The following is a 21,098-nucleotide window of genomic DNA, read 5'->3' on the forward strand; positions in this document are numbered from 1 at the left end:
CAGAGCTGAATTCTTCATTCACACTGTGGTTGGGTATTCTCAGAAATAGGCTCAGCTCTGGAATTCACTCAGTTGATCAGTCAGAGTTTAAGTCTTGTCACTTTTAGGACACAATACAGAACAACTCTGCTTACACTCTCCAAAACAAGGGTTTGGTATCCACAGACAGTGGCATGTTCAGTTAGTGTACAAGATCCCATGTGAAGTTTTGCCTTATCTTGTCAAACACCATTTTCTCCACCAATTAAACACGAGTTAACTCAGAGATTTTGCAAATAGTTCTTGCAAAATCTCACATAGTGAATAGGCAATAACAGGAAAATGCTCTCACCACCGTACCACATACTATTACACACTGAGCCACTTCAAGTTCTTCTAGAGAATTAGGCAATTATAATTTTGTAAGATTATCCATAAAATGGGGGAGAAAGGCTCCCATTCTGGCCCACTATAATGATTTCCCTGCACAAGTTATTCCCTTTTATTAACTAACCCAACTGTTCTTACTTGCAGACATCCCTGGTTGTGGCTGCCCCATGTTGGGCCCTTGATTCATGGGAGCTGGAGGCATGCCTGGTGCATTTGGTATCATGTTCTGCTTCTGCAGTCTGGTCCTTCGCTTCTCCTCTAGTTCCTTCTGAATCTTATAGATCTTCTCAGCTAACAAGTGGTAGTACTCTGCCTGTTCGGGTATAAAGAGACAAGAGAGAAGTAAACCTTACGGATTAAAAATTGATGACCAAGTTTAGGGTTGGGAAAGACTTCCTTCTCTCCCCTGCATATTACAGTGCTGAGAAGTGATTTTCCCATAGGATTAGGAGAGCATATTCCACGTATTTCCTGCAACTGAAGACTGACAGTGGATTTATTCTACCCATATTGTCCATTTATTTGACATACACCAGTAAAGGGTGAGCTCTGGGTTTATAGTGTATTTGGTAGAAAATGAGAAACCTCAAGCATGGCACATTAGGATAAAAAGCTTTCAGACCACAAACATGTCTCAAGCAAAAAGACAAGATCTGAAACTAGGAAGAGATTGGAGCTTGCTGTTGCCCTTGCATAAGTCAGCATCACCTTAAAAAAAAAAAATCTCTGCACTTTTACTTATTTTTGGGACCCAACTTGTCAGTTAGGCCTCCACTCCCACCCCACGAACACTACTTAATTTATTAATGGTACATTGAGACAGTATTTGAACACTGACCCTATGAATACTAGAAGCTGCCTAGTCTCCACAGCAGTTTTCAGTTCTGTCCACTACACTGGCAGACTCATGGCAGGCTCTCTGCAGGTCTGGTGGGAAAATATGGCAACTCACCCTGCTATTTGCAGATTCATACATGTCACCTTCTACCTTCCGTGCATATGCCACCAGGTTCTCCATGCGCCTGTCTTTTAATGCTGCAGGGTCAGGGGTAGGAAATATGGCTTGGACTCTGAAGAAGGAAAAACGATGAAACAGATTAAAAATATGCAACTTTTAAATTTAAATAAATGGCCCCAAATGAAGTTCAAACATAAAGGGCTTTTAATCTCTATTTCAAGCATCTAAAGAAAGTTAGAGATCATCATACATTGCAGCTTTAAGGGTCGCTATAACCCCCATGCTTTCCTGATCTCTCCCCCAATACTGCCATTTTGGAGCACAGAGGGGCATGTTTGATACAACAGGGATCAGACCTAAAGTAGCTTCTGATATAATTTTAGGATTTAATATAAGGAAAGCAAGTCATCCCATATTTTTGCCATTATTTCCTCTGACCATCACTCCATCAAAATCCACTTCCATGTCCTATCTTACTCAAAGCAACAGGCTTCCTCAACTTTAAAGCCTAAGCTACTCTCTAGTAGGTGTTTCTCTACTTTTTTGGGTGGAGCACAGTGGGGTGCAACTACAAAACATTTTAAAACGTTTTTGTGCTTATACTTCTTGAAGTTCAACGGATTCCTTAGCCTTCTAGTCTTGGAAAATACTACAACCCTTCCAGTTCTCCCAACCTTCCTTGGCAGAGGAAGACCTTGTTTTGATACCAGACACCTACAGTTTATGGACAAGATGATTTCGGAGGTCCTGAGTAATATCTTCATGCCACTGTTTTCGAATTCCGGTGTTGGATGGTTGTGCTGCTGTTGGCATAGCTCCCAAACTGGTAACACCTGCACTTTCACTCATCATGGAACTTTGAAATAGAATAAGAATATGTTAGAGGAGGAAAAAGTGCTAAACTTATGATCTTACATGAATAGTCTATTTTATACTTAAGGATGACAAATCACTATTTACTATTTGATTTACACACTATATAGAAATCACTTCACTGATGAAGGAAGCACAGCCACCTCTGGAGTGAGGCAAGATGGATGTTTAGTAGTATGCAGTAGCACTGCAAAACTGTTTAGGAGACTGACATGAACTCTACCAAATCCAGTGGAAAACAGAGCCACTACCTAAAAGGAATTTTGCCCCCACACTGGGGTTTACTTCATTTCCCTTGCAAAAACTTTGACAGAAGTTGTAATTACCTCTTTATACCTCATCTGAAAGATGAGGCACTAGAGTGGCTCTTAACCTCACGGCAGAGAGATGACAGATTTGCAATACATCACACCCAGTAATACCTGCGTGTTTGAGGTCTAGCAAACAACTCACTCAGCCTAACCGTAGTAATCCATGAGACCTGATGTTCTTTTAACCATACCAAAAATGCTCTCAAATCCAAAGACATTCCCCTTTTTCCAATCTTAATTGCAAAGATTATACAAATCTCTCAACACGGGAGTAGGGATTTCTCCCCCTCAGGTTTTTCTGAAGTGAATTCTGTTCAGTATTTTCAGACTTTTTTTTAATCCATGTGAAATGTTCAACTTACTTTTGGGAATTCATTGCTGAATGCAACATCGACTCAGGCAGCAGATTAGGGGCTTGAACCCCCATACCTCCATTCACACCCATAGGATTAGCATCTAGATAGAAAAAGGAAGAATATATTAAAATTAATGGCTCACCACCACACAAGCTCTGCACTCAATTGTCTTCCCTCAAGAGAGGGAAAACTATGGGTAAAAAAGACATACATATGGATAGCTCTGAAGAGTTATGAAATGTCTTGAAAGCCTCAAGTGAGTATTTTCTCCTATTTAATAGTCATTTTTCATTAAGCAAATACTGATTCCTTTGCCAATCCGTGTACATTGCGACTTGTATATTTCTAGGTCATCAGAGGCCAACGTGTGTATCAACTCTGATAATTTCTTGGATCAGCTGTTATAATCTCCTCCTGTTTCCTCTCCAACAATGCCACCAAGACTGGAGAGGCATGAGAAAAGAACAGAGGAGAGAAGTTTTACAGTAACTGGAGTTCAAGATATATGTCCTTATGGGTGCTCCACTTCGAATGTGTCTGTGCCCCATGTGCCTTCAGTGGAGATTTTCTGTAGCAGTGCCTATTTGGCTAATGCATGTGCTGTACACATACTCCTGCTCTGTACCAAGGATATGTGGGTTTGCATGGGCGAATTGCCCTCAGTTCCTTCTCCATCACAAAGCCCTAAAGAGAGAAGACTCTGAAGCAGAGAGGAAGGCAGGCAGGGCACTGGAGCACACATAGGGACTCATCTCAAAGAGCTCCAATTACTGTACAAGGTAAGTAACCTCCTCTTCTTCAAGGAGTCTCTCTGTGGGCATCAACCACCAGAATTCCTAGCAGTACCCACTGAAGGAGACAGACTGAGTGCCAACGTCCCTAAGGCTGTCTGTAAGACAGCCAAGTCAAAATCAGCATTCTATGTAGGAAGCATCAACCAAGGCACAGTGTCTAGGGAAAGTGAACTGAACCTCACATAGCAGTCTTGCATATTTCCATAACAAACAAGTCCTTTAGCCAAGCCCCAGACAAGGAGTATGATCTTGTAGAACTGACAACGACTTTAGAAGGGAAGAGAATGTTAGCAGCCACATAACAGGTGAGTACGCAACCAGAAACCCACTGGGTTGTCACTGCTAGCTCTGTCCACAACAGAAAAACAATCTCAGGGAGGGATTAAGAAAAATCAAGACCTGCCCATATAATAAGCCAACATTCTTCTGACATCTGATATGAAGAACAGCTTCCTGTTTTGACTAATGACTGATGTAGAATATGGGGAGATGAAAGGATTGATTGACATGAAAATCTGAAGTAATATTGGGTAAGAAGCATAGAATGGTCAAAGAAACTATCTTTGAAAACAATGGAATATGGAGGGTCAGCCACTAAAGCTCCTAGTTCTCCACCGCTTTAGGCAGAGATAATAGCCACTAGGAATGCTGCTTTTATGGAGGGGTTCAGAAGCAAGCAGATCACTAACACTATAAAGGGTGGTTTCATCAAAGCACTGAAAACTAAATTTAAGTCTCAGGAGGGAGTAAGGTGTCTAATACTAGAGAAGAGGATTGACAGATCCTGTATAAATCTTGACAATGCAAGATGAACAAATACTGAGAAGCCTTGTACTGCAGCATGGAATGCAGTGATGGCAGCTAGGTGAACTGACAGAACTCAAAGCAAGTTCTGCTTTCTTCAAAAAGTACATAAGTATTCTAATACCTCACGGTGGGAGAATCAATAGGAGACAAATTATGGCGAACACATCTATGACAACTTCAGAAATGGAAAAAGGTTTTAAGTCTTTCTAATGGAATCTTCCCTACTGTTCAGTAGAATCTCCTGAACTCCTATGGCAGTAAGATAGTACTAGCTCAGAGAACCATCTAGGTATCAGGCCTTGAGCCACAGTGTGTTCAGGTTGGTTTGAAGGACATCCCCTGAGTCTTGTGTGAGAAGACCAGGCATCAGCAGAAGACTGATAGCTGGTCAGGAGAAGACGAAAAGGAAACCAAATTTGTCATCTCAGCCAAGTTGGTGCAAACAAGATAACCATGGCTTTATCTTGCTTGGTTTTGTTTAAGACCCTGAGGATCAGTGGCATTGGAGGAAACACATATAGGAGTTTCTTTGCCCAGGAAAGGAGAAAGGCATTGCCCAGAGAATGGTGGCCCAACCGTCCCCTTGAACAGAACTGCACAGGTTTTTGATTGGCTAGGGGGGCAAAAATCAGTTTTTGGAAATCCCAGGCAAGAAATATCAGAGTCCAGCTCTGTCTAGTTCCCACTAAGTGAAGCACCTGCTGAGACTGTCACCTTCAGTGTTTCGGTGGGTAGGCAGACTGCCGAGATCAGAATATTGTGAGCTATGTATCAGTTCTGTAATTTCATGGCTTCTGTGGAGAGGGAAAGAGAATCTTGCTCTCCCTCATCTATAATAGTACATACTGGCCCTGCGCTCTGTCACTGTGTGGACTGACTGGCCTTGAATCATGAAAAGAAAGTGCAGACAGGCATGCCTGACAGCTCTGAGCTCCAGAACACTGATGCGTAAGGTGGACTCTTGGGCAGACCCTCTGCCTTGGACAGTATGCTCCTAAAGAAGAGTTCCCCATTCAAAGGAGGACATATCAAGCTATCACATGAGAAGGTGGCTGAACCGGACCCCCAAACAATCTTTTTTGGATTCTTCCACCATTCAAGGGAAACTGGGATATGACGAGGATTAGAGATCTGAAGCAGGCTTGGAAGCAACATAGATGCAGCTGAGCATGAAATCTGACAAAAGGCACATGCTGCAGGCATGATCTGGCAGTGACTTAAGAACAGATCCAAATTCGCACAATCAGATGTGACAGCGCAAGGAACCTGGCAGATAAGCTCTGGCTGCATTAGCGTTTCAAATAGAGATTTTAGGGGCTCTCTTGTAAAGGTAAGAAGACTTCCTGAAGTTGAGCTGAAGACCAATACTGCTGAACAGAGACAAAGCCAAGAATGCTGCTTATCTGTGTAGGCATATCACTTGAGAAGCCAATCGTCAAGGCAGGGGTAGATGATTACTCACCATTGACAAAAGTTATGCAGTTACTGCTGCCATGACTTTTGTAAATACCTGGGAGCAGTAGTTAACACAAAAAGGAAGGATGAGATATTGGTAATGGTCTTCCATATCATGAAGTGTAGAAATTTCCTGTGAGAAGGACGTATCGCAATATCTAAACATCCTAAAGGTTGCACATCAGGAAACAGTCCCCTAGATCCAGAGATGGAATGATGGCCGCCAGTGGTATCCTGAATGTCTGTCACCTTGACAAAAGTATTCAACATCCATAGATCTAGAATCAGTCTCCATCTACCCTTTTATTTGGGAACAGAAGTCCTTGGAATAGAGACCCTTTCCTTGTACTGAGTAGGAACTGCTCCTGAACAGAGAAGAGACTGAACCTCTTGCTTCAGAAAAGGTTTATGAGAGGGGTCCCTCCAAAAGGGAACGGAAAGGGAGAATGGAATGAAATTGAAAGGAGTAACCCAAAGTTGTTACAACTTCCAACAATCATCTCTGTCAGAGATACTCTGCTCTCATGAGGTGTGAAAAATGGAAGAGATGATCTCCAAAAAGGTGGAAAGTTGAGAAGGGTAACATGATGCAAGAGGCCTGGATCAGCATGTTCGTGCTCCTCAATTGAGTCAGAAAGAATGTTTGGCTATCATTGGGCTCCTGAGTTGAGGTTGCTGTAGCAGATGGTCTCTGCCAACCTTCTGAATCTATTATCCAGTGTGACCTCCTGCACACCGCAGGCCACAGAACCTCACTCGCCAATTCCTGTAATAGACCCCTAACCTCTGATGAGTTACTGAAGTCCTCAAATCATGGTTTAGAGACTTCAAGTTATAGAGAACCTACAATTTATACTAATTTAAACCTGCAAGTGACTTGTTCCCCATGCTGCAGAGAAGACAAAAAAAACCAGAATGTCTGCCAATATTGCCCTGGCGAAAATTTCTTCCAGACCACAAACATGGCAATCAGTTAGACCTAGAGCATGTGGGCAAGACCAACCAGACACCTAGGAAAACATACTCTGTAGTAACTCAGAGCCCTCCCCATTTAGTGTCCCATCACCAGCCAATGGAGTTATTTGCTGCTAGCAGTTGCAGATTGGCTACATGCCATCGTAGTCAGTCGCATCATACAATCCCCTCGATAAACTTATCATGCTCAGTCTTCAAGCCAATTAGATTTTCTGCCCCCACTGCTCCCCTTAGAAGGCTGTTCCAGAACTTCACTCCTCTGAAGGTTAGAAACCTTTGCTTAATTTCAAGCCTAAACTTGCTGACGGCCAATTTATATCCATTTGTTCTTGCGTCCACACTGGCACTTAACTTAAATAACTTTCCTTATGAAATCTGGGTTTTATTTTAGGTGGCACTGACAATCTATGGAAAGCAGAGAATTGAGAAGGGCGTGATCTCTGGAGCCGCCTGAAATAGACTAAACCTCTTTATTTGCAGGCATAGATATACTCTGAAAATGAAGGGTCCTCCTGAAGTCCTCCAAAGTATGCAGCGAATTGTCTGTGGTGTCACTGAATAATTTTAGAACATCTAAAAGGAGGTCCCTCTACAGAGTTCAGTCATCACAATCACAATGTCCAAAAGCTACGATACCCTGTGCATTACTACTGCCATAGCCATGGAATGAAAAGCCTGCAGGGTTGCTATAGCCAACAGCTCCCTTTTGCAATGATTGCTTGAAGTTGTTCTTTGCACTTGTGGTATATGTTCAATTTAAAAAAGAAGAACTGAACTTGGTATAATAAGTATCACTATTTTGCAACAATTGGGTGACAGTTAGTAATTCAGAACTAAACATAAGGACACAATAATGGCCATATTGGTTCAGATCAATAGTCCATCTAGCCCAGCATCGAGCCGATGCCAGATGCTTCAGAGAGAACAACCAGAATGGGCAATTGATCAAGTGATCCATCCCATCGTCCATTCCCACCTTCTGGCAGTCAGATGTTTATGGACAGCCTGAGCATGGGGTTGCACATCTGACTATCTTGGCTAATAGCCACTGACAGAGGTATCCTCCATGAACTTATCCAATTCTTTTTTGAACTAAGTTACACTTTTGACTTTCACAAATATCCCCCGGCAACAAGTTCCACAGGTTAACTATGTATTGTGTGAGGTAGTACTTTCTTAAATTAGTTTTACACATGCTTCCTATTAATTTCATTTGGTGACCCCTGGTTCATATGTTATGTGAAGGAACAAATAATTCCTCATTCACTATCTCCACACTATTCATGATTTTATAGACCTCTATATCATCCCCTCTCTCACCTCTACGATGAACAGTCCCAGTCTTTTTAAATCCTCCTCATATGAAAGCTGTTCCATACCCCTAATCATTTTTATTTTTGTTGTCCTTCTTCGTACTTTAGCCAATTTAATATATTTTTTGAGAGATGGTGACCAGAACTGTGCAGAATTCAAGCGGTTGGTGTACCATGGATTTATATAGTTTCATCAGGATATTTTCTCTTATATATCCCTTCCCTAATGGTTTCTAACACTATTTGCTTGTTTAACTGCTGCTGCACACCAAGCAGATTTTTTCAGAGAGCTATTAACAATGCCTCAGATTTCTTGAGTGGTAACAGCTAATGTAGATCCCGTATTTTCTATGTACAGTTGGGATTACATTTTCAAATGTGCAATACTTGGCATTTATCAACACCAAGTTTCACCTGTCATCCTGTTGCCCAATTACCCAATATTGTGAGATTCCCTCCCTTAACTACCTTGAGTAATTTTGTATTGTCTGCAACTTTACCACCTCATTAAAATTAAATTTCTCCCTTTCCAAATCATTTAGGAATATGTTGAACACCACTGGTCCCAGTACCGATCTTTGGGGTCCCTGCTCTGTTTACCTCTCTCCATTGTAGTAACAGGATTTATTCCTACCCTTTGTTTCCTATCTTTTAACCAGTTACTGATCCACGAGAGGAACTTCCCTCTTATCCCATGACTACCTACTTTGCTTAAGAGCCTTTGGTGATTGACCTTAAAGGCATTCTGAAAGTTCAAGTACACTATATCAACTGGATCACCCATGTCTAAATGTGTGTTGATACCAATATATTAGAATTCTGTGAGGGTAAGACATGATTTCCCTTTACAAAAGCCATGATTACTCTTCCACAACGTATCATGTTACGTGACTGATAATTCTATTGTTTACAATAGTAACAACCAACGTGCGTGGTACTCAAGTTAGGCTTACTGGTCTGTAATTGTCAGAATTGCCTTAAAAAAAAATCAGCATCACATTAGCTATTTGCCAGTCATCTGGTATAGAGTCTGATTTAAGGAATAGGTTACACAGCACAGTTAATAGTTCTGAAGGAACTCGTATATGAAACTGTAGAACTCTTGGGCAAGTACCATCTGCCTGGTCCTGGTGACTTACTGTTTATTTTATCAATTTGTTCACAAACCACCTCTACAGACACTTCAATCTTGGACAATTCCTCAGATTTCTGACCTAAAAAGAATGGTTCAGGTATAGGACTCTCCCTCACATCCTCTGCAGTGAAGACCAATGAAAAGAATTCATTTAGCTTCTCTTCAACAGCCTTGCCTTTTCTGAGTGCTCTATTAGCACTCTATCATCCAGTGCCCTCGCTGATCGTTTCACAGGCATCCTGCTTCTGCTGTAAAACTGCAGAAGAGTAATCCATATGAGCACTGGGCACTTTAAAAAACACTCTTGCCAGTAGGTAGCCCAGGGATCCCAGTATGTCCACTGGGAAGACGTGTGTGAGAGTGAGAGAGAGAGAGGGAGAGGGAGAGAGAATGAATGGAGGGGACATCCTGGGTTGGTCATACCAGGTGAGATATTTGGTGGGCTTTAATGGTAGAAACCTGAATCTCTCCCCCCCACAGGTCAGGTTCTGGATAGTCAAACATAGGTAGGTAGTCAGTAGAATCCTGCACAGAAATCAGAGAGTCTAAAGTACTCACCACCTCTTTATAGTCTAGTGGAGAGGCAGGTGAAAAAAGAGAAGTAACTGGTATCTTTCAGAAAGTGCCAGTACTGGTGATCTAGGCAGTCTTTGGAAAAGGTGGGATATGAAGGATAATACCAGTTGTGGTACTGGAAGTCTCAAACGCCAAGGAGACTTTGGCTCCTTGGAAATAAATGGGTCCTCTGAGAATCTCAATTCCTGCAGTACCAGGTGAGCCAGCGTGGTGATATGGTGAGTCCCCCTCAAAAAAGGCAAGGATAAAGGTGTGAGGTATCCAGAGTCGCATGACTGTATCCATACTCGCTGTACTGATGCTCTAGGTATGAGCAAAGCAGTAGAAGAAGAGTGTACTGCCTTCTTATTAGAGTTCTTAGGATTGGTAGTCTCTCACCCACGTTTGAATGGTACCAATGGCTTCTGTACTGAGAGGTGGGAACTGTGCACTTTGAAAGGCTGACAGGGACTTAGGATAGATGATTTCTCAGTATCAAGACCACTTGAAGCCTCTGCAGGGTGCAAAGTCTCCAGTCTGGTAGACCTTTTAGAATGGTCTTTGTGAGGAGACTCGACACTCCTCTTGGAGGATGGTCTTCCAGATTCACTCATAGGTCTGTCCCTCAAAGTCCTAGAGGGTAAGCAACCCACAAGAGTTGTTGGAACACTGGTCACTCAGAGGCTGATGCCCTCCAGTTTCTGAGCCTGGATCTGAAGTGAGACAGACAGAGCTCCATCAAAAGGAGTCAATGCTTTATCTCTGTCTTTCCTTGAGTGGCTCTTGAAGATAGTGAAAAACTTGTACTTAAGATGGTACATGCGTATCCCTAAAGCAGTGAATACAGCACAAATGGCTGCCACTCACTGGGAAGGGTTTCTGGCAAGTGAGAACATTTGAAATCTTGGGATACAGGCATATCACAGAAGAGAAAAGATTTCTGAGGAAGGACCCCTTGTACAGGGGGGTGGACAATGAGGAAAGTCCCAACCCATAGAAAAATGGGAAAACCAAAACAAGAATGAAATAAACTAAGTAGCAATAAGGTAAGAAAAGATCTAAAAAATAGTCTAGCAAAATAGAAGCCACGCTTAGGCAGGTGCTACAAATTGCTGTGTGTCAGGCCAGGGCTGTTGAGGGCAGTTTGCCAGCAGAGCCCTATATATCCTCAGTAAGGGACACAAGTATGCATAGGGCACATGCGCAAGCCAAATGGGCACTGGTACTTAAAATCTCCGACTGAAGGAGCATGCACACGTCAAGTGGAGCACCCACAAGGACACTACTCAAAGAATCATCATCATCATCTCCTCCTCCTTTTGAGGTTACCATATCTGGGAAAATTTGTATGGGCTGGTTAAGAATCACTAGTGGTTCAGCTCCCTCCCTCACTGCTCTCACTATTTTATCCTTGTCTTGATAGTACTGTAGACAGACAATCAAATCTCTCGGTCTGGAGCCTGCTGAAAGGCTGGGGAAAGGGATCTGTGAGCCCTTTCAATATGAATGTAATTCTTATTGCCCAGTTTCAGTATTTTCCTTGACATACCATCCAATGTGTCCAGAATACCTTTAAATCTTTATGTTATTCCTGTGTTCTCTACCTTCCACGTCCTCTAGCTTTAATTCTATTTTCTCTTTTCAATTCTGATTCTTTCGAGATTAAAAGTGCTGTCCAATTGCTCATTTAATCATGCTTCCACTTCCGATGTGGAATATTTTACCATTAATCTCACTTCATTTTTTGATATCTTTAATGAAAGCCTGGAACTCTTCCCTCATCTTCTTATCCATCTTTTGATTCCTAATAGCAGGTCCGCCAGGTCACTCTTTGTGACTGGGGCTTTGCTACCCACCTCCACAGTCTGTTTGCTGGAAGTGGAGATACTCTTTCATGGACATCTCTTTCTTCTGGGGGGACAGACCTTTGTATTGGAGGATTCCTTTCCCTTCCCAGACATCTAGAACATCCTTCCTCCTTGCCTACTGTGCCTCTCTCCCAAGATGGTTGCCACTACACTCCCCCTTTCCAAAATGGCCACTGCCACACTTCCTCCCCCAGCCACACTAGTACAATTTTTTTTTAAAATAAGTTCTGCAGGCTGATGGCACTGGATTCTTTTGCTGGATTTTCTCCATCAGAAGCTGCTCTCTAGGACTGGGATCTGGCCAACTCTCTTCACACTTTTTCTCTTTCCAAAACTAGCTCCATGGATGCTTATTCATATTTAGGGTACAGAATCGTTGATTTAGACTGGCTTTGTTCTTTTTATCTTCTTAAATTGTTTTCTTTTCTTCTCCCCTTTATTGCAGAGCTGGAGTTAGCAACCATCTTGTTTGCTATTTTAGCCACACTCCCTCCACTAATTTATACAGTGTGTTGTGTGTCAGTCCCAAGACTAAGCTCTGCTATTCAGATAAACTACAATTCCACGGACAATTCATCTGGTGATAATGGCAGATCTAAGACAGGAGAGAGTTACAAGACACAAACCTCCATAACAAAGCAAGCCATGGTCCATCTACATTGGTATACTGTTTGACAAGAGCTAGTGCTGTCAGAGGAAGGGTTCAGTTAAACGTTTCTGTAATAGTGGAATACTACAGCATGGAAAAAGGACATTTCTTTCTAATCTCAGATGGTGATCAGCCCTGAAGCCTTAAGGTTGTAATTTTTCTAACATTTAGTTGCAGATACCAGTTTTAATCACTTGTGTAATCTTATTTTGATCTGTCTCAATGTTCTTCACTAGAGAGTTCCAAATATGGGATTATATGGGGAAAATCCAGGAAGTGAGGAAGTCTGCAATAAAAGAGAATCAGTGATCCTGCTGCTTTAAAGAAATTTCAAAGATTCCCAGCCCTGGCAGTTTTATTTTCCACTGTAAAGTTATTCCTGTGCTATGTCTTTGACCCACAGAAGTCTCTTCGCACAATGAAAATTTTTTCTTGGTTTTACTCTTGTTGCCTTTAACCTCACCCTTTACCCATAACAGAACAGAAAGGCATTTGGTTAACAGGAGTGCCCACTGGGCCTTCTTATTTACTGCCTTTGCATTTGATTAACAGGAGTGCCCACTGGGCCTTCTTATTTACTGCTATCATTTTTCTCCAAGTAAAAAGCAAGTTTTTAAATTTCTCAGTTCCTCACGTGCCGTTGCTCATGCCAAGGCCTGAATTTGTTAGCCTTCTAAAGACCCATTCTATTTCTACTATTTCTCTGACAAAACTGAGCACAGCATTTGAGGGGAGGTCAAATATATGACAAATCTGCATGAATATCAGTATTTACCTCAATGAGTGGCTAAGTCAGTAAAAATTCCATGTTAACTTGCAAAGCTATTCAAAAGGCATGTTGGGCTTGTCATAAGTTATGGTTGGGAGAGGAAAGAATACTAGAAACTGACAATCCCTAATTTGAGAGGCTAATAAGTATCTAAAGAAGGATGACATTCACAAAGGAATACATAAAATTGGAATCCCAAGTCCAATCATGCTGCCATCATAGTGCTGGCTCTTTAAAAATGATGCTATCACTACGAACGGTGTATTCCTACAAATGTGGGTGTGCTTGAGAGGGACAAGGGTGAACAAATCAATGACAACTGGTTTGAAGAGGATTCAATGGGCCAATTTCTCAATAAGAGCTTTGCAATAGTACCTCTTGACACCACCAATGGAGGACATTTTCAGAAGTTTACCATTTTACCCATCAAGCACAATCCAGATAAGGATTACTCCCCCATCTTCATCAGCTCCAACTGGGTAGTCTTCATAAACGCTATTCTTTACAGACTGTGGCAGAATAGCTAGACAACAGTTAAAATCATTCACAAGTTTTCAAGATACTTACTAGTGGAGGAGGGGAAGAGGGCAGTTTCATTTTCATGATGTACAAAGGTTTGAAAGTTTAAGATTTTATGGTTGGTTCTTTTACTTCAAAATATTTTGGTTTGTTGGAAGATTTTTTTTCTCTTTTAGAATTGGAGAACTGAAGAAAGCTCTCATCTAAAGGGGTTGTGGTACTCAAAACTTCCACAAGGAGCTTTCCTTTCAAAAGTCTGATGGGAATCCGAGTCAAACAGGTATTATAAAATGATGAGTTTTATTGTCTGGCTAAAAATCTCATCCTCAACTGTTCAGGTTTCAGTTTCTTCTAGGAGAACATGAGACTAGTCATTCAGGCTTGATTCTCCCACATAATAACCAAAACTGGAAAAAAGGGGACACACTCTTGCAGGCTACCTTCAAAGTTAAGTAAAGTACCCATCAGCCATCTGCAAACTACAGCAGCATTTTGCATTTATAGAAACAAGCAGGAGAAAAAAAAAAGGTTTGTTCTGATCAAGCTATATTGTATGCCAACAGCAAGGCCAAGTATGAGAATAAGAGCAGACCAAGGTTGAGGAAAATCAACACTAACTCAGGGCAGAACTGTGTCCTTTGGTGTTATCTACAGTCCTCATATTCGGAGATGACAATAGCACAGATTGGCTAAAATGAAGAGAATTTAAGAATAAAAGGAGCCACACTCTGAGGTAGTGCAGTCTAATTTCTCTCCACTAACCTAATAAAAAATAAAAAATAAAAATAATAAAGAACAACATAATCTCAACAGGTTCTCCAGAAACTCCAAAGAGCAACTGTCCTTGGAAACAGGATTTAGCTCTAGCACACACTTCTCCTATGACTAGAGGATAGGATAATATTCTCCAGAAAATAGTCTCTAGAGACAAGGAAAGCCACATCAATCAGAATGGGTTGGGAAGCCCCTGATATTCACCAAGTGAATCTTAAATGCACCACATAGGTTACTTCACAGAAAACAATTGATAAAATTCTGCTTATTCTGGGCTTTTCACCTGGGTAAAAACAACCAAAGAATAGCTATGCTAATCTCTAAGCATCCATTTAATTTGCATTAGATTTTTTTTTGGTTAAATGAGGTTATTCAAATGCACCATCTTTTTGCCAAGAGTAGTCACACTGGAGTGGCATGGAACAAACATTTTACTTTAGTGTATTTGCACTTACTGCAAGCATGAATGCAGATGGACCGCTACAGGGTCACATGAGAATCTCATCATCCCTGTGTGTCACATTTAAAAGGTTTTATTCTGAAGTGTTTTAAAGATACACAGCTATGTATTTTTTTAAAGTTGTAAATGAAAAAGAGCACTCAGTCTGGGGGTAACGAAGGAGGAGCCCCAGGCATTGGGGATGATTGGCAGGAGGCCTAACAGGGAGAAGAGTTGGGGAACCATTACCTTTTTCCCTGGGCTTAAAGAGTTACTGTTAACTTTTGGGATGAGGAACATTCCACCTCTTCTCTTCCCAGACGGGAGTCTCAGGAGAGAAAGCTCATCTCACTCTGGGGCCCCCTTCTCCCCCTCTCCTTTACTACTCTTCTCGGTTGGTCTCTTCCTATTACCCTTCCCATTATACTGGGACAGGCCTTTCTGGTAACAATCACATGCTTGTTATTTTGTCTTGTTTTGTAATGAAAATAAGATCATAAGTATTTTAAAATACTGAACTTAAAATTGCTGAAAAATTACTTTAAGCAGTAACCCCAATTTTTTTTTCCAGTTCAGTTTTTTTCCAGTACAGGGGGTAGGACAAAATTATGGTTCAGGTTCGGTTCTGGTTCAAGTAAAAATACTGGTTCAAACTGGTTCTCCAGTTCCAGTTTGACTCCTTGAGTAGTTCAGATACCAGGTAAGACCTCTAAGTACTCTTTGCTGGTTCTAAAATAAGCAACAAAGAGACAGAGAATGATTCTAAGCATCTAAACAATGAGTTGAGGACAGCAATTCCCTATTTAGCGCTTTCAAATTTTTAAGCAAACACTACAAAACAAATGACAATGCTGTAAAATGCTTCAATCTGCGTCTGATCAGGAAGTCATACCTGCATTCCAGTATTGTGCAAGGTGTGAATATACACAAAGCAGTTCGGAAACAAAAATACTTATGAAAATGCTTCAAGATTTCTTTAACATGAAGCATGCATTAGACAAAGCACAGAAGATAGCTCTATACAGCTTATATTTTAATACCTGAGTGTCAACTTACTCATGGGGTTCATAGGGCGCAGACCCTGGGGAGACTGCCCTTGCTGCTGATTCTTCACTTGAGCCTGGGATTGCGTCTGCATCTGGTTCCCTTGATAGGTCAGTCCAAGGGCTGCATAGGCCCTCTCAATGGAGCTGGGGTCAATCTGACTGGTAGTGTTTATAGAGGGTGTAGTCTGTTGCCCTACCCCTACAGAGCCAGTATTTGCAAGTCCTGCTGCAGCGCCCCCCAGTAACGCTGGAAAAGACAGATACTATATTAAACAAAAATGTCAGAAACGGAGACCAAAGAAAAAGGTAAAAATGCACAAAATTTCAATGGTAGGTATGACCAAAATATACCCTTACAAGAGCAGTTAAATGAGGAGTCCCCAATGAGAAGTTTGAGGAATTTTATCCTACCACAACGTACTACTTTCACTATGAACTGGGAACAGTAAATGTACACTATTATTAAATGTATAGGACATGTCAATTTGCTTTAAACAGTTTAAAGCTCAAGCAGCACATAATCAGATATTAAAGGCCCGAGGAGAAGAGTCCTTCAAATTGGTCATGGAGTTGTTTATTTCTCTCTTGATATATAGTTTCAGAATAGAGCAGTGGTTCTCAAACTGGGGTTCGTGAACCCCAGGGGGTTCTCGAGAAAAAAATCCCTAACGGCAGACAGAGCTGTCCCTAGGGACACTGGGCAGCATGGGGCCAGCAGCCTGGATCCCCTGGACTTCCAAGAGCCAAGTAGATCAAAGCAAGCATATCTATCACACTGAGGAGATTTAAACTTCAAGACTCTTTATATGAAATGGAAAAAGGGAGGTGGATATTTTTTGCTGTTTTAAAAATTATTATGAAGAACAAGTTTAAGCTTTGTTGTAACATGCATTGTTTGCCTGGACTGCTCAAGACCTGAATGCTTGTGTAGGAGGAACTCTTTGAGTTGGCTTCTTAAATAACTTCATGCTGTTTCACATCTGATACTCCTTGATGAAATATAGGAGCCTTGTCTTGTAACAGGCTTATTTAAAGTGACACAAGCTATGAAAGTGAGATCTTGGAAAGTTTTCATAATAACAATATTGTAATGATAAATAATAATCAATCATAAATAATGTGTAATAAGCATGTCATAAAAACAAATTTTATATTTCTAAGATCACTGCTTTTTATAATTTATACTCAGGTAAAAGAGAAAACCCCTGGAAACACTCATTTTTAGGAGGGGGTTCGCGAGACTTGACATTTTAGGGAAAGGGATTCATGGGTTGTTAAAGTTTGGGAACCACTGGAATAGAGGTAAACAGCCTGGAGGAGCAGTTGTGAGAAAAGCACAAAGTACCAAGGAGAATGGTTTGGGGTTTTTTCTTGGAGGGAATACTGGGAAACAGAAGCATCGGGATAGTTAGACAGGAATGAGGCAGAGTCAGGCAGCAAGAAAAATTTCGGACAAGTAACACTAGGAGAAGGATGAGGAGCATGCTGGGACATAATGCAGAAGCTGCCAGGGTAAAAAGAAAAGCCTTTATGCAGGATATTCTTCACATGTCAGAAACGTGTCATCTTAGAATGGGAAGAAGAGGGGCTGGTCAGGTGAGAGGCAGGAATTACTTTCATTCAACCTTAGCTGAAAGTCAGAAGAGAACCTGTTAAACCCTACAAATCTTTTGCTCTAACTACACATATAGTGTGCTGTTATCAGGGCATTTATAAATGAAAAATTTTAAGAATTCCAAAATTGGACTTTGAATTCAAGTAGTATATAACCTGCCATAAATATAACTAATATCATTTAATACTTTCATATTGATCTGAGCAGGCAAAAGTTCTTAGAACACACCACTTCTTAATCTTTAGTGTGCAAACCCCAGTTTCATACTTTTGACAGGGATGAAAGTGGACATGCCCAACATTTCTTCTCTCAGAACTACCAGCCCTTAGGCCCAGCATCATGCTGGCCTCCTCTCTCCAGCTAAAAAGAGTTAAATTAAGTGATCTAAGGGGTCTTTCAACATTATATTGGGTACTAACTAGAGAAAGGGGGAATATCCTTCCAAAGCAACATGAAAATCCTTATCCTCACGTTAAATCCCGGAGGACACTGCAGCTCTGCTCTGATCCATACTCTTAGGGGCTTACAGGAACACAGATCTAATGCTAAACATGATATTTTATGGTTAATCTAGTATGCAAAAGATCACATGAGGCTTACATTGTTGGTTTCTTTTGTCCCCAGCATTTTTGAGAGGCAAACACACAGGACAGTCATGTCTTGTACAATTCTTCCAGTGCGAGATGATTTGTCGTGAAGATGCGCAATGTGCCACTAGGAAAGGGAAGAGGAACAAACATTTTTAAAAGGTAATTCTACATTTTCAGTTCTCCACATGCTTCTCTCTCTCACGTGTGCACGTGCACACACACACGCAACCATCAAGCCATGGCTCTATGAAGTATAATAGCACAAAATACCTTAATCAGAGATGGCAGAGATTTATTAAGACATCTGGTCTAACCTCTTATCAGGGCAGGATTTAGAGTATTTTCTTAGCAGAAGATAATAATCAAGACGTCTTACAGTTCAGTTGTTGTTAAACAAAAGTTACGGTCTTTTCCATTAGGTTTATATATATATGTCATCCTCCTCTCCTTACTCATTTTCCCTTTTAAATTTGAATTTAGTGCAGGTGAGAATTTCCAGAATAGCAATCGGAAATCTAAGCAAACTTACACCCACACACACCAAGTGCTCTTAGCCAAACTTCCTCATGCTTCACCTGAAGGAACCAGTTTTTGGGGGCAGAAGGGATTTTTCATGTTTGCTCGCTGTCCTTGTCAGCATCCCCAAATGAGGTATAGGTGTCAGAAGAGTGTGCACTTGCCCACTAGCCACTACAAACTGTTCGATCCTGTCTCTTTTCCATCAACTAATTGTACAAAAGCCAATGAATAGCCAGAAATTTGCAACAACTGTCACTGTTTCAACTTTCTCCCAGGTCAGTACAGACTAGAGACAAGAGGCTTCAGTGTCATTAAACCAATCCCAAATCATCCATTTTCCTAGGTGTTAATTCATACTTTCAGTGACAAAAAAATTCGAGAGTGTTTACCTAAGACTTATGGCAAAACTTAAGCTGAACTGTGTAGAACTGTAAATAAGTTAAAACAAGACTACAAGGTATCCACAAAACATGGGTTCCATTTTGACTCATTATTAACTATAACATGAAGGACAACAGCTTCACTGCCAAAACGGGCATATAAAAAAGTGTATTCCTTGATGGCTTATGTTTACATAGCCCACTTTCCTCCTGATACATCGCAAAGTGCTTTACAGATTGCATACATAGCAACCACTCTGCCACCACTGAAATACAGATGTCTCTAAGTTGACTAAAGCAGTTCACCAGCAAATAGAAATCCTACAGTCACAAGAGACAAGTAAAGAACACTGAATCTAGCTAAAACTGCAGGAAGAATTTTAGGTCAGACAATAGTTATCCATACTGGAAGCTGGGCAGAACATGGAGACCAATACCTTTACTCTCTAGCAAACGACCACTGGAGGTCTTTTACTAAAAGAAGTGGTCAGAACCTCAATTTTTATTAGTCATCCTAAATACAGTACACTTCCAGCACCAGTCTCCAAACACGCATATGAATGCTTAATGATTCAATATAGCACTCTCCTCTCTGAACCCCCAACACCAGCTACTGCTGCACTGGGATTTCCCTTGGCAGTTTCCAAACCAAGTACTGTCAAAGTTGACCCTCTACCATGTGAGATCTGACAATATCATGGCCAGAGGTCAAATGGCCATGGGCCATTGTTAATAGATACTGCAGTTACAGTAAAATCTGCCTTAGAGACCAACTCTGAAGAGAGACCACCTGTCACAAGTGGCTACTCACACAGGCCATGGAACACCACTGCTCTCTGGTGTGCAAACCTTTGAAAAGAGACCTCTTACAAGCAACTACCTTTGCTAATTCTCACGCGCAATCAGTCTTTGTAGGTTTTACTGTACTTTAGAATGGGGGTAAAACTTGAGTGGCTATGCCTCCTGCATCACAAAAGGTGCTTAACCCTTTCTTTTCTTAGCATGCAGATGTGATCATGGAGGCATCCCGTTGTCAAAATCCTTTTATAATCTAAATTCCCCAGTTTCTGTAAGTGAGAAAAATTCTGCATTGTCTCCTTCATGGAGTCCTGTCCAATCCTATATTTATTCTTGTAAGCACACTCACATGCTCACTCTCTACTTACCCTGGCAGGATTTGCCAGCCTGGCAGTGTGTCATGTGGTTGAGGACATTCTTCATGGTACGGCAATGAGGAAGGTTGCATTGTCGCACCTCACCATTTGCCTGTTCCCGCCGCTGGCACTTGTGGGCATGTAAGAGGAGAACGAGCTGCTGTTGAATGAGTTTGCGTTTTTCTGGGTCTGCTGTAGGTGCACCTGACCCCATTCCCTGGGGAGCAGCTGGCACCATCCCAGCTTGCTGAACTTGAGGAGCCTGCTGCTGGCCCTTGAGGGAAGTGATGAAGACAAACACAAATTAAAATCAAGTCCCTTTTTAAAAAATGGTCAATTCTCTGATTAGCTAGATTATATACAAAATCACATCTGCTAAAACAGATCATGAATACAGTTTTGCATTGAGAACTATACCTTTCACCTACCTTTAACCATCAATTACCACAATTAAATATTTATTAACACCGTGGCAGGCTGGTATTGAAACTTTTTGCTAAGAGTACTTTCAGCCACTTTCCTTTTTTTCTACCTTCTCTATATGAAGAGATGAAGGCCACTTCAATTCACACACACACTTTCAGATTGACTTGTGAGGCCACACTATTTAAGGTCTCACTAAATATGACTAGATCTAAACTTCATTTTTAAAAACATCACAAAGAGCTGTGGGTGCACCTGTTTAAATGCACGATAAATATAACGGAGAGAACTCCTGTAGCACTTGTACCATTATTTGAAGAGGTACTAATAAAAAAAGTCCTCCACCTTTGAAAGCAACAGAGTTGAACTGGAGAGGAGATGGTTGGGAAGTTGCCTGATCACAAAGATTTCATGCAGGCATACAGAACACTAAGCTTTTATCTGTTCTCTAC

General features: G+C 41.3%; 1 protein-coding gene across 3 annotated transcripts in view; it reads right to left on the minus strand.

The window, feature by feature from the left end:
• EP300 (E1A binding protein p300) overlaps nt 1-21,098 on the minus strand; it is a 120,338-nt gene that overhangs the window by 47,273 nt on the left and 51,967 nt on the right. For all 3 annotated transcript variants that reach the window (XM_050916757.1, XM_050916768.1, XM_050916746.1), the window contains exons 4-10: nt 20,236-20,497; nt 18,181-18,294; nt 15,976-16,212; nt 2,874-2,967; nt 2,046-2,183; nt 1,322-1,439; nt 508-682 (exon numbers count right to left, since the gene is read on the minus strand). In XM_050916757.1, coding sequence (XP_050772714.1) covers nt 508-682; nt 1,322-1,439; nt 2,046-2,183; nt 2,874-2,967; nt 15,976-16,212; nt 18,181-18,294; nt 20,236-20,497 — 1,138 coding nt within the window. The remainder of the gene's footprint in view (nt 1-507; nt 683-1,321; nt 1,440-2,045; nt 2,184-2,873; nt 2,968-15,975; nt 16,213-18,180; nt 18,295-20,235; nt 20,498-21,098) is intronic.

Source organism: Gopherus flavomarginatus, chromosome 1, assembly GCF_025201925.1.
Source record: "Gopherus flavomarginatus isolate rGopFla2 chromosome 1, rGopFla2.mat.asm, whole genome shotgun sequence".
Taxonomy (NCBI): Eukaryota; Metazoa; Chordata; order Testudines; family Testudinidae; genus Gopherus; species Gopherus flavomarginatus.